Source organism: Sitophilus oryzae, unplaced genomic scaffold (assembly GCF_002938485.1).
Source record: "Sitophilus oryzae breed Bouriz unplaced genomic scaffold, Soryzae_2.0 scaffold_1499_pilon_pilon, whole genome shotgun sequence".
NCBI lineage: Eukaryota > Metazoa > Arthropoda > Insecta > Coleoptera > Curculionidae > Sitophilus > Sitophilus oryzae.
In genome coordinates this window covers 1,927,602-1,941,516 of record NW_022146168.1, presented here as the reverse complement: position 1 = coordinate 1,941,516, position 13,915 = coordinate 1,927,602, and the positions used below count along the sequence as shown (strand labels likewise).

At 30.1% G+C, this 13,915-nt stretch overlaps 1 protein-coding gene across 2 annotated transcripts in view; it reads left to right on the top strand.

Annotated features, from left to right (window-relative positions):
* The first annotated feature begins 45 nt into the window (after positions 1 to 45).
* LOC115877836 (transmembrane protein 184B) overlaps positions 46 to 13,915 on the top strand; it is a 33,263-nt gene continuing 19,393 nt past the window's right edge. The window contains exons 1-2 of one of the 2 annotated variants that reach the window (XM_030894161.1): positions 46 to 434; positions 669 to 880. In XM_030894161.1, coding sequence (XP_030750021.1) covers positions 674 to 880 — 207 coding nt within the window. In that variant the 5' untranslated portion in view covers positions 46 to 434; positions 669 to 673. The remainder of the gene's footprint in view (positions 435 to 668; positions 881 to 13,915) is intronic. The other variant, XM_030894162.1, reaches the window with a different exon arrangement.

The following is a 13,915-nucleotide window of genomic DNA, read 5'->3' as shown; positions in this document are numbered from 1 at the left end:
ATATTCAAAAACAAACAAGTCATTTTACTTCGTTTATTCTTAAAATATTTCGTGTTTAAAATTTTAGACCAATTTATCTTTGATAAGATCTAATTTTTAGAGAAAAACTATAGAGTCTAAAGCCCTCCATAAGAAAAACTAATAATTATTGATAAATCTCTTTGATTAGGTCTGGATGAGGTCACGGGCACGACACATGCGCACATTTTCCATCTGCGAAATATCGAATTGAGGAAAATATGGTGGTTTTTTGTTTGCATCATAATTTCGCACAACTTATTTCATTAAAATGACGCGTTCAAACCAAATAAAATATGTCGTTTCTAACTAGTATTAGTGTTTTTCGTGTACCTGAACAGTAGTGAAAAAGTGTGGTGATTTTAAACAAGAAAATTCTGTTTTGGAGAGAATTCATAAGTTTTGCCAATTTTCAGGTAGGACCATATGTCAAAAGGATGATTAATTTATTAATGTAAAGTGCTTTAGATAAGATTTTTCTCGTTATGTCTGAGATTGCAATATCTGTTACATATTTGCGTAAAAGTGTCTCTCTAAAAGTAACAGTATATTGATTTTTTTGAGTTCAATAATAGGGGTCAGTTGAATGAAGAAAACAATGAAGAAAACTTTGTAATAGTGCTTTTTAAACTTTATAATTCTTTATTTAGTGCTAATGGCATCACCAGTTCCAGTGTCAGTGGACAGTAGCACGGCTGCAGCAATGGTAGCAGCTCTTGTAGCGAATGCCACAACCGTAACAGCAAGTATTACAGAGACAGTGCACTCTCAGCCTTCGGAACCCATTTTTCTTCAGACAAAACTGGCACAAGGAGTTGCTGGATTTTTTGTTTGGGCTGCCTTATTCCTCACCTGTACCCAGGTAAGTACTCTCCCAGGTTTAACAGTTATTTTTAGTGATAAAATGAGACTAGATGAGTGTATTGTTCTACTTAGAATGCTGGTAACGTAATTAGAAGGAATTGGTGAGATTGAATAGTGAGAAAAGGTCAAGGAGCGCTGAAAATTGTTTGGAAAGCATCAGTTTATAATTAGTTTACAGTACAGAGAGTGTTTCTATCTCTTTCTTGCACGTTTTCTGCGTGAACGTGGATGCAAACGCGGTTCAAGGACATTCATTCTTCAGCTTTGTTGCAGACTCTTCTTCAGTAGTTTCAGCTTCTATTTTTACTATTTCTAAAGAAACTACTATAGAAAAATACAGTTTTAATCTTATTTTCTTTGTTTATAAATGTAATGACCTTCAACTCCTAGTTTTGTGTAATTTATTTCAATCAGTATTCATGTTTATTGATTGATATATTTATGTTAAAAACATTAATGCATTCTTGACATTGAGTTTTTTTTTGGTTGTATAACTAGATACATTAATGTATTTTTTTTGCGATTATATTATGGTCAATAATAATATCCTTGACCAATTTATAACAAACTGTGAACTAGTTCAAAATAATCATTATTATTATGTTTACGATTCTACTACTTGTGCCGTTATTTTATTTCATACGTTAATCTAGTGATGGGCTATGTGGAAAAAAATATCTATAGTACGAAGATCGATCTATCGATTTTTTGACGCACTGTAAAAAAATGTCGATATGTCAATATATTTTCAAAAAATCATGTTCTACAGTTTTTTAAATAATAAAATGATCGATGATGAATATACAGGATGTCCCAGAAATAAGTGCAAGTATTTTGACGCCAGAAACATGCCCACGAGTTTTTTTTGCGAAAAAAATGTTGGATATTCATATTTTTCTTGACATTTTCCGGAAAATATTGAAAAACTTTTGAGTATCGCTTGTTCAGTTTCTGGAAATTTGTTTATAGTGCTTCGAGAGAATGCAATGTTGCCATCTCCTATGTTATCCACATTCTGTATGTTGATAAGTTATAAGTTTACGTTTTTAAATTTCTAGAAAAAAATACTTAATTTTAAATTTTCAAAGTTAAATAACTCGGTTATTATCCATAATTTATTTTAAAAATGATAATGAGAGAAAAAATGTTTCTTTTGGCCTGATCTACCACCCCTTAAAATACTTGCACTTATTTGTGGGACACCCTGTATTTCGATGAACATCGTATAGTAATTATGATGACATATTGAATATTGTAAATAGTCGTAAAATACCTATAGTTATAAAAAAATAATTATTTTGTTTTGGTTGACAAAAACCTATCATTAAAAAGTAATTTAATGTTAAGTAAATTTAATAATATCGATGTATGTATCGTTAAGGGAAAGTATCGATAGTTTTTCAATAATATATCGATATATTTGCACATCCCTAAAGAAGCCTAGATTTTTTACAGTCTACTATTTATTCTTGAGGAACATGGGATTGAAGTTTTGCAATGCTAAAATTAACAAATCTTTGTGAATGGAATAGTGAAAGTTCAGCATCTTTTTTTCAGATTATACACAGATCTTATATTGTTATTGTTTATATCATATCCCACTTGTGCTGTTTTATGTTTAAAATCTTTTTTTTTTTCGTTGTGTAGTTTTTTATTGTTTTAAATTTGTACTGTTCCACTTTAATATTTATAATAAAAAATAGTTTTTAGGTTACTTTTAAAACTAGAATTCGTTTGACAGAAACTAATATGGCGTGATTTTAGATTTTTGTGGGAGCCTTGTGCCGTATGATCGAAAAAAACGGCATCAAAGACGGCTGTGGAATGACGATCGATGATAATTTTGGCGAGGTCATTTACTAAAAGTTGACATAAAACTTCTCAAGAATTAAGTATTAATTCTTGAGAAGTTTTATGTCAACTTTTTATTAATTATAACTAATTAAGTATAGAAAAATTAAAAAGAGAATAGAACGTCTCTAGACACATAAATCTATTTTCAAAAAAATATTTTTTCTGGAATTTTAAACTACACCATTTAAAAATCATTTTAACTCAATATAAAAATAAATCATAATCTTCTTAAGGCCAACTGGCAGTAAGTGCCAAGTAAATGACGTCTAGGGCTTGACCTCGTCAAAATTATTATCGATTGTCATTCCCCAGTCGTCTTTGACGCCGTTTTCTTTTGATAGTATAATATATAAATAATTTCTAAATTTGCTCATCCTGTAAATTTGTGCGTATTTATTGGAGATGAGATAAACATATAATATGTACTTATAAAAATATTAATACTAAAATATCTAAAATATTCAAACCAAATATTTACCAAAGTTATTACCTGATTGTGTGTCATCTGATAAACATTTTCTTATCAAAGTTGTATTGTATAAATTGTTTAGCCATAGAAATAAAAACATTTAGACAAGATATTGTTTAAATAACTGCAATAAAATAGCTATAAAAGAATGTGATAACTCTCATAACGAAAAAGAGTCTTAAGCCGTGTCTACACATAACGTCTTACCTGTCAGGTAAGGCGGATTAAAAACTAACCTATACACTGGAAGTTTTACCTGTTTACTACAAAATTGTATTGCAAAACTTTGTGAAAATCGTATCTTTGCTAATAACCATTAAATATCTCTAAACAATTTTGTAAAATTACGCAAAAATATTAGATGTTTAAAAGCCGGTCGTTAAGATGCTGTAATATATCCATATTATTTTTTGTAAATTTACTTAAGTATATTTTTTCAGTGTAGGTAAAACAACAGCTTTGTTGCAGAACTGAATGATCTCGTTAGTTCTCTAGATAGCCTTCCGTCTTGATTCAGTTCAAGTAAAATGCCCCGTTTTTCGTCTGTACAGGGTGGGCCAAATTAGACACTTTTAAGGTTGATTCTCACTATACCTTCCATATCAGTTCCCTTCCGTTTACATAAAATATTATATCATGTAAATGAATATGACAATGCACACTATTCGTTCCGTTTCCCTTCCGTTCCATATCCTTTCCTTCCATACATTTTTTTGGCGGACGGACTGAAGCAAATCGAAAACAGTGTTGTCAAGTTCTTACATTTGTACCAGCTCTGTTCAAATTTTGCTGATATTTATTCTTTCGCCTCTTAATTAAATCTATTACCTTTTTCAAAAGATACAATTTTTTACAGTAAAATTTTCTTAAATAAATTGTACAATAAAAAGTATGGAACTGATACGGAACGGAAGCTTACGTATATCGTCAATACAAGAAAAATACGGAACGGATATGGAATGGAAACGGAAGGTAGAGTGAGAATCAATCTTTAAAGGGAGACACCCTTTTCTATAGGAGATAGACGAAAACTAATATCGGTGTCTGGAGCTCAATTATTATCAACAAAATGATGGTATAAAGCCCACATCGATATCTGTTACCGTTTCGGAGTTACGGGGAGTTTTTCAAAAATGTGCATTTTTAACAAATTGCTGTAACTTTTAGCTAGGGAATACTTTGTATTGTTAAGAAAACATTTTCAAAGCACCTCTTTACGTAGAATTTAATGGTATAGTATGTACTAGTATGTATACTAAAATGTACATACTAGTATGATCTTTCACCCCCACTGAGTTAATGAATTCCGCGAGAAATGCTCAGAAACGGTCCGGTATTTCTGTATATTTAATTGCAAATATTATTTTCGTTTTAATTGCTGCTGACAATTACCGGTAAGCCCTTTTCTGCATTACCGGCCGGCACGACGCCTTTCAAAGTCTACCTTTTCAGGGCGAATTTTTAAAAACTATATCGCGAAGAGGAATCTATTCTTGCTATAAATTTTTATTTTCATTAGATATACTTTAAATGCGTTGATTTTGTTAAATATAGTATAAATTGTTATAAAATTGTTCATCTCTCATTGCAAATATTATTTTCGTTTTAATTGCTGCTCACACCTAGAATTTTTTGCATTACAGCCGGCGCGGTTCAAAGCCTACTTATTCAAAGTGGGCGAATTTTAAAAACCCTATATCTCAAAGAAGAATTGAGCAAAATATCAAGTATGCCATATTTTTGGAAAAATAATTTTAAATTCTTTTCAACGGTTTAAAAATATACCTTATAAAAAATCAAATTTTCTGTGGATAACTCTTAAATTATTAATATTAAAAAAATTATACTTAAACCGTTAAATTCTACGTAAAAAAGTGCTTTGTAAATGTTTTTATAAAAATACAAAATTTTCCATAGCAAAAAAGTTACAGCATTTACAGCGATTTGTTAAAAATGCACATTTTTGAAAAACACCCCGTAACTCCGAAACGGTAACAGATATCGATATGCGGTTTTGACCATCATATTTTAATAAACGACTTTTTTGTTGATGTTTAATCATAAACAATTTTGAATATTAAAATGTTGATCATCTCACACACTGGTTAAAAGTCTAGTATTTAATAGTATTTTGTAACTCTTAAATGATTATATCCATTTACAATTTTCCAATTGTAACATTTTATTGATACGCTTTTTTTGTATTCTGCAATGTCCATTCATTCTATTTGTAATTTTAGTGACGTAATTTTTTTTGAATTGTATGATTTTTTTTATTATTTGTATATTTTTTGTGCTTTTGTTTGTTTTGCTTTGCCGATGAAGCTATTTTGGCTTTTTGTACAATAAAGCGTTATTTATTATTTATAATAATAAAAATAGTGAAAAATCTAAATTATAAAAACACATTTTTTTGAAAAAACTAAACGTTCTCTAACCCAGTGTGAGTACATATTATCAAAGTAAAACCTCTGAAGGCGGGTAAAGGGACAAATAACTCACAATCTTTAAGATGTTTATTTAAATTTTAATGTTTCATAAAAAGCAGGGGGGCGACATGGTTTCGGGACTTTCCCATCATCAGGCCCAGAAAGCTAGAACAATTACAATCAGAATAATAGAAAATTCCAATAGTCAAATAGAGGTCAAAATTATAAAATACGATCACAAAACAAATTAAAAAGTTATAATTTTTTTTCAAAGTTAAAAGGTTACATCTATCACAATAATTATTCAATCACAAATAACAATATGGTAGGCTAAATTTGAAAATTAAACATTTTTTTGTATAAAAATCATTGATCTTTTTTCAGGGTTAGAGCGCATTTTCTAAGCTCGTCTCCAATTTAACTTCCATATCGATTTTGTGAACTGTGTGTAGGCTTGGCATAAAATCCTGTTACAAACAAAACACGCGGCTATCGATAGCAAGTTACTTCCGTCATGATCTATTTTCTTTAGAATTTTAATAACACACATGAAATATTTATAAACATAGGAAATTGTTATTAGTCGCTTTAATAGTCCGTAACACGCATGTTTAAATGCTCTGTTTTCTATTAGATTTATTGAATTACCGGTAAAACAACTGAGTTAAATAAAATAACTAACTGGATTTGTTAATTTAGGTTTATGAAATCATTATTAAATAAGTAAACTTGTTTTTTTTTTAAATTATATACAACTAGATACTAGATTTACAGGTTTTAATATTTTATTTTTGTTTTTGTTACACTAATTTGTTGAGATATTTATTTTCATTGTTCATTAGGTATGTGTTGCCAGAAATTTTCAAACGAATTTCTAATTAATAACATTATTCCTTCAGCTTCACAAAAAAATCCAAATCTTGTGAAAAAACACCGAATTTCGTGTACCTATTTTATAATTAGGAGAAACTTTTTAAAAACTTATTTCTGGCAATTTTTGGACACGGATGTATTTAAATAGTTTTTAATAAAAAAATAGCACGATCAAAAATGCTGTGATAGATATTCGACAGCAGTATTATAAAGTACCGTAAAATGGGGTGAATAGAAACAGTTTCGTAGGCTATTAGCGATATACCGGTTGATAAAAATGTGGTATTATTTTCCCGAATATTTTAAAACATGGGTCTTTGTTTGTTCTTTGCGTATACATATAATTTGATTTTTGAAAAATATGCATATAAATATTAAATAAAAATAACATTTGTGTTTCTATTCACCTGCTATTGGGGAAATAGAAACACACATTGATGTTAATGTTTTTATCTATTCTACTTCCAACAAGGCGATTAGAAACAGTAAATTATTACATATTTAAGTAGGTTTAACAATAATTAATAATACATATAATATGACAACTTACATGTACCAGCTTATGTATCACTTTAAAAATAAATATTTTATTTATAAAGTTTTCGCGCCATACAAAATAGGTGATAAATCGATCTCACATTTATTGATCAGCTGATTGACAGAAACAGTGCTGCCACAGATAAAAATATAGTTTTTACATTTTATTGTGTATTACCAATGATAGAAAAATTAGATATGTCGACTCTTTTTACTTTGAATATTTTTAATCGTGATTTGATTTTTTTCAGAAATTTTGTTTCTATTCACCACTATGTTTCTAGTCACCCCATTTTACGGTACGTTTCAAAAAAAACTGCTTATACCGAGAATAATTAATCGTGCAAGACGCCATGATCACCTGAATTATTAGATATTGTAATCGCAAAACATTTTCCGATGTACGTCATCAATCATATCGACATTGACACTAAAGTCTATAAACCTGACTAAATGAAATTTTGGCAAAAATGTTTAAATTTGTTGTATAATTTTAGATACCGGGCAGCTCTTCGTTTTTCTTTATAGATCAAATGATTGTAACAGATATTTTATTTCGATTAAAGCTGCAAGAATTAGTTTAAACCGAATTTTATTATCGCTGTGTTGGTCACATTGCGCCGTGTTCAGCAATGTTGTTCTTAATTATTTGACAATTATCCTAATGTCTGTCATTATTTTGTATATCGTGTTGTTGTTGAATCAATGAGTAATTCTGTTTTTTTTGCCTATTTTCATAGTTTTTTTTTAAAAGCACTTTTAAGCACAAACAGTTCTTTTAAGAACTACATTTTCGAGTTTTTTTATTGCATTTTTTGAAATTGTGTATTGAAAATATGCCGAAGCATTTAAACAGTCGAAGCAAAGAGCTTGTAGCTTCCCGGTTTTTTTGAAACTATTTTGAACGAGAACGTGACAATAAAGGTCCTTTATTACCCTTGACTGCAGCCAGAAAAGTAAGTTTGATTGATAAGCACATTATACCACTTTCAAAGTTTTTATTAAATTCTGTGATTATTAGTTTCTGTATTAATAGCACCCTCTTACTTGTTATTACCACTTATGGAGTTGTATGAAGCACATCAATAAATAAATAACCCATAATAATGCTTATAATAATATTCATACTGAACTAGTTTTTGCCAATATGTAATAAGTAAAATAAGCTATAAAACAATTAAATCAATTAATCAGTAATATAATAGTTATTAAATTAAAAATAAAACGTAAAACTCTTTAAAAAATGATATAATAAATATTATGTTGTTTGTATGGAGTGTAGAGGTAAGGAGAAATAACTCCGTGCATTAAAAAATGGTCAAAAAAAGGGAAGAATTAGGATGGCGCTGATGTAGCAAGATTCTAAAATTTAAGACATGCGCCGAACATTTTAGAACAGATGATTCAAGACATAAATATTTGACGTGAAGCAAACGCGAAGCCGCGGGTTTAAAAAAAATACAATTTTATTTTCATGTTGCATGAAATAAATTACAGATTTTTATTCAGCAGCAATACACTAGGCCCTTTTTTATTGTTTCTCATAACTTATTTCGCAAATGTCATTCAAGACGACGAAAAAATATTCTTATCGTTTTAGCTTAAAATTAATGGTAATTATAATTAAGACAAATTTTATTTAAAGTAATGATTGGTGATGGGTTTAAAATAAATATAATGCAGCTTTAAAATAACTTCATATCTACATTTATTTAGTATAAAAGTAAGTCAATATGTGGTTTTATTATTGATTATTCAGATATCAGAGCCTCTTTTTATTGTTTCTCATAAGTTATTTCGTAAATCTCATTCAAGATGAAAAAGCTTTAGTTTAAAATTAATGTTAATTATAATTAGAAAAACTTTATTAAAAGTTTAATTGATGATATGGGATTTAAATAAATATAATGCAGGTCAAAAATAACGTAACACATTTTCTGTAGTATAAAAATTAAGCCAATATAATATAATTTTATACTGTACAAGTATTTATTTACGTTTTGCTCCATCGTAGTTGCCATTCATTCAAAATAGTGGATTTTAAATGTTCGATAGTCGGATGGCTTAACTACCTTAATATCAACTACTTCTAGACAAGAATCGTGTGCAGTATTATCTTCTTTTTCACTCCCAGCTATTCCAACATGGCTTGGGACGTGAAATAATAATATAATTTTATAGCCCTTCCAGATGCTCATGTCTTCCTTTGTAGTTCACCCAATAGAATCGTTCTCGCAGCTTCCTTCCAAGTTGGTAGTTGCTATTCATTCAGAATAGTGGATTTTAAATATATTTGGTAGTCGGATGGTTTAACTATCATAACTATAACTACTTTTAATAATTCTTTTTCTCAATTCTTTGCACTATAATTTGCATCCCACGTATTGTAATATTTTCCTTTGAATTTCGTTTCCTATTGTTCCATGGCTTGAGACGTAATGTTATAGCCCTTCCAGATCCTCATGTATATGTCCCTTTTTCTTGTAGTCCACCCAATAGAACCTTTCTCTTAGCTTCCTCTCAAGTTGGTTCATTAAGAATAGTGGATTTTAAATATGTTTTGTATTCGGATGGTTTAACTACTGTAACATCATAAATAAATTGTATACCAACACATAATGGCCAAACTTCAACAGACTTTAATATTCATAAGCCTCATCAGAAGAAAATATTTTTTTGATCCAAAGTTTCTTTTTCATTATTAGAATAAATTACCTGCAATTTGTTAATTCATTACAACATTGAATAAAAGATGCAAAGTGTTTATACATACTATAATAGATAAATCTTCATTTTAAATTATGTGATAGATCTGCTTGCTTGTAGGATCTAGACTCATAAACTCAATAATTTCTTTTATTGATATAACCAATAAAGTGGTAATGATGAAATTTTGTTTTTGATTTGAGCAGTAGGGTCCATTATTTCCATTATTTGATGCTGTTATTGCTCTACAAAATGTTGATCTTTATCATGGGATGCTTATGTGTATATTATTATTTATGTATAATATCAGGCGATCAAAACACGGCGTCCAAAATAAACATCCTGCAGTATCATGACGTTTTTGTCTATTCATCTGCACCAGCCATGCAATAGATCATTTAATAAGTCTCATGCTGCTGGTGTTCATCTAAGTTTTTGCTGTTAAGAAACATCAATATTGATAAACAATAATTATTTTATATTCAAAAACTCTGTCTGAAAAATAAAAACAAAATTTTTTTGGTTAATGTTTGGTTATATTTATTTTTATTCTCTGGTTACTTTTCATTTTTTAGAATCATGCGTTTTTAGCGCCACTGTGGTTATTTGGCGAACCCTTATTCTTCCCATTTTGTGACCACTTTTTCAATAAAAGTCCCGTAAGAGTTGTTTCTCCTTACCTCTACACTCCATAGTTGTTTGTCTATTTTAAATTAAGATTCATCTGATAAATCCATCAGAATCTGGCAGCGCTGTCGCCATCGCTTGTCACTCAAAGTTGATTATGTGCATCGGAAATTGTTTTGCGATTACCATATGTATTCTGTTTACCTATTTATTTCTTTTCAACATCAAGAACTTTGGTTTAGTTACGGTATGTGTGTTGAAAGATAAAAATGTATCTATTAATTTTTTGTTAAATGTTAAAATCTTTCGAATTGCGGACTTTTTGACAGCAACATTGCTTTAAACTGAGGCATGCTTAATTAAACACCGTTAAAGTGAAAAATAGATGTAGGGAAAACTATAGATACTCCTACTACATATTTTAACAATTTTTAATATGCAAAACTGCTAGAAACCTTCATATTGTCTTCTTTTTGGATTCTTCAACAATTCTTCAGCCCTTCAATCCACGAAATTTGACGTAAAATCCTTCATATTGAAGGAAATCGGAAACTCTGGCAACACTGCATCACAGGAATAAGTATATCTGGAGTAGGGATGGAAATGATGCATCGATGTTTCTGGAACATCGATGTTTCTGGAGCATCGATGTTTCTGGAAATGTTTCAATCGATTTTTACTATCGATGTTTTATTATTGTAAACAATGGTTCAAGAATACAAGGACCAAATACCTGAAACCAAATTGTTACCAGTTGTCACCAAGTAGTGCCGTGCCACAGGGTTAATATAAAAAATTGCAGAATTAAATAAAAATTGGAATTTTAATTCTTTCACAAATATTTTTTTTTAAATTATTCTCATTTTTTTATTTTATTTTTTACATGTCTGCTTTTTTACGGCATAAAATTCGAATTTTATTAATATAAAGTGTAATATTTAAGTATTATAGCACCTAATGGCAATGCAATTATTTTTTTGTTATAATTTTACAGTAAGTTATTTTTCAACATTATTGATATACACTCAGATGCAAAAAAACACAACGGAGAAATTTTTGGTCAAATTTAAAGTGTTATATTTTTGTTATTTTTAGACCTATTCTCATTAATTTTTTAGCAAGCTGTATATAATTATGTCAACTTTAATTCGTAAACTTAGTTTTTTATAAACTTTAGTATTTGGCATATTATACAGAGTTAATTGAGGGGTTGTTTTTTTTTACCTTAACTTTAAACACCCTGTGCAATAATTTTGTGTGTAAATTTTCCTAGAATATAATTTTACGGTCAGAACCATGTCTTTTGAGCATTTTGTTTTTTGTAGGGAAAAAAAAATTGTTTGAATAGGGAAATGAGCTTGCCATCAACCATTTACAATTTTTTCAATTATCTTTTCTTTTTGAAGCTATTTTTCAATATGACAAGGTGGCTTTGGTGATTATTGTGAGCTATATATTACTATGAACTGTCCATAATGTTCGACGTTTGGGGAATGCCTGACAGGAGGGTCAGAGGTCGCGAAGCGGTACCAGCTTTATTAAGTGAACTTCGCTTGGTCCTTAAAGAAGAATGGGAACATAACGCAATATGATATATGCAGCCTCAATGACAGTATGAACGGACCTATACAGACAGTTATAGCAACCAAGGGAGGCAATACAAAGTATTAGAGTATTTTTTAGTTTTTTTTTCTGTTTGTATACTTGAGTATTACAGATGTTTTCTTCAATAGCGTTAGTTCTGTTTTCGTTATTAATGTTTATTAAAACCCGGACTGTATTGTTAGTCTTTAACGTTTTTTTTTTTAATTTAGTAGGTATAGAATATCCAATGTAGCGTATTATGACGTTACGACAATAGCAATACAACCAAACCAAAACCGTCTCGTCATATTAAAAAATTACATCAAAATGTAATGATAATTGAAAAGATTGCAATTTGATCGTGATCAGTTCATATCGCTCTAAAAAATTAACGAAGGCATATATGAGACAAAAAACAAAATGCTCAGGAGACATGGTTCTGACCGTAAAATTATATTTTAGGAAAACTTACACATGGAATTATTGCACAGGGTGTTTTAAAGTTAGGGTAAAAAAACAACTCCTCGATTAGCCCTGTATAATAAGTCAAATACTAAAGTTAATAAAAAACTGAGTTTACGAATTACAGTTGATATAATTATCTACAGCTTGCTAAAAAATTCATGAAAATGGGGCTAAAAGTAACAAAAATATAACACTTTAAATTTGACCAAAAATTTCTCCGTTGCGTTTTTTTGCATCTGAGGGTGTGAATTGTCCAAAATACGACAATTCACACAATATATTTATAAATTAGAGCTTATGTGATACTCTGATGTACACTTGCGTGCATAGAAATCGGCCCAAGGCAAACTTTTGAAGTTAACTATATATTTTTAAGAATCTATTTGTCAGATTAAGAAAAAATATATGCTGTTTGAAAGACAATTTCATATTCTTTGAAAATAGGTCGGAGATATTAATTTGTATTTTAGTTTCTTTGGATTAAAATTATTAAATTAATGCATGAAACAGATTATCGTTTTTTATTACTTAGAGGCATGTTATTATCTATTAATTTATTTATGGACAATTAAGTAAACTAAATTTTCAATAATGGGTATGACCCCCTCTTGCTCTAACAATATCTCTCATACGATTTGGCATAGATTCGATCAAATTTGATATTGTTTCTTGCGGGATGATAAGCCACTCTTCCTCTACTGCAACAATGAGCTCTGGGATAGAGGTTGGGGCTCTTCGTCTAGCACGAATTCTTCGTTTTAGCTCATCCCATAATGTTCTATCGGGTTTACGTCTGGACTGCTTGCTGGCCATTCCATAACCCGAAAACCGACTTCTGAAATGTAATCTTGTACGCTTCTTGATGTGTGTGCCCTCGCATTGTCATGCATAAAAGTGAATTCGTTTCCAATGTAGTCGACATAAGGTTTGGTTTGGTTTGGTTTGGAAAATGAACTGCTAAAATTTCATCAATATACCTAGCACCAGTTAAACCTCCTCTCCCGTGCCGACGGTCACCCCAACGGATGAAAACTGGGGCAAAAAAAAACTCGCACAGCCATAGAAATTGCACCCCAGATCATGCAGGAACCACCTCCATAAGCAATGTGTTAATGTTACTTTCCTTCAATCTTCGTCTTACTGTCCACTGACTAATAGTCACACCTGAATAGCATTAAGGCGCTGATTTCTTAACATTGTTGACACAATAAAGCGGTCATCACGATCCGTTGTATATCTCTTTCTACCAGTTCCAGTGGTGCAACTTTGTTCATGTTTCAAAGCGATAGCAAAGTAATTTGTAGCTTGATGCACTATGTTCAGTAGCAACATCGATTCGTAGCGATATTCTGATTTCTCGCTTTGTGGCGAGGCGACAGTCTAGACACGTGTGCAAGAGTGTGATAGTGATACCATATTTCGCAGCATTTGAGCGACAATAGTTTTACAATGAACATAGTATCGATGTGGCTTCGACATCGCTTCTAAA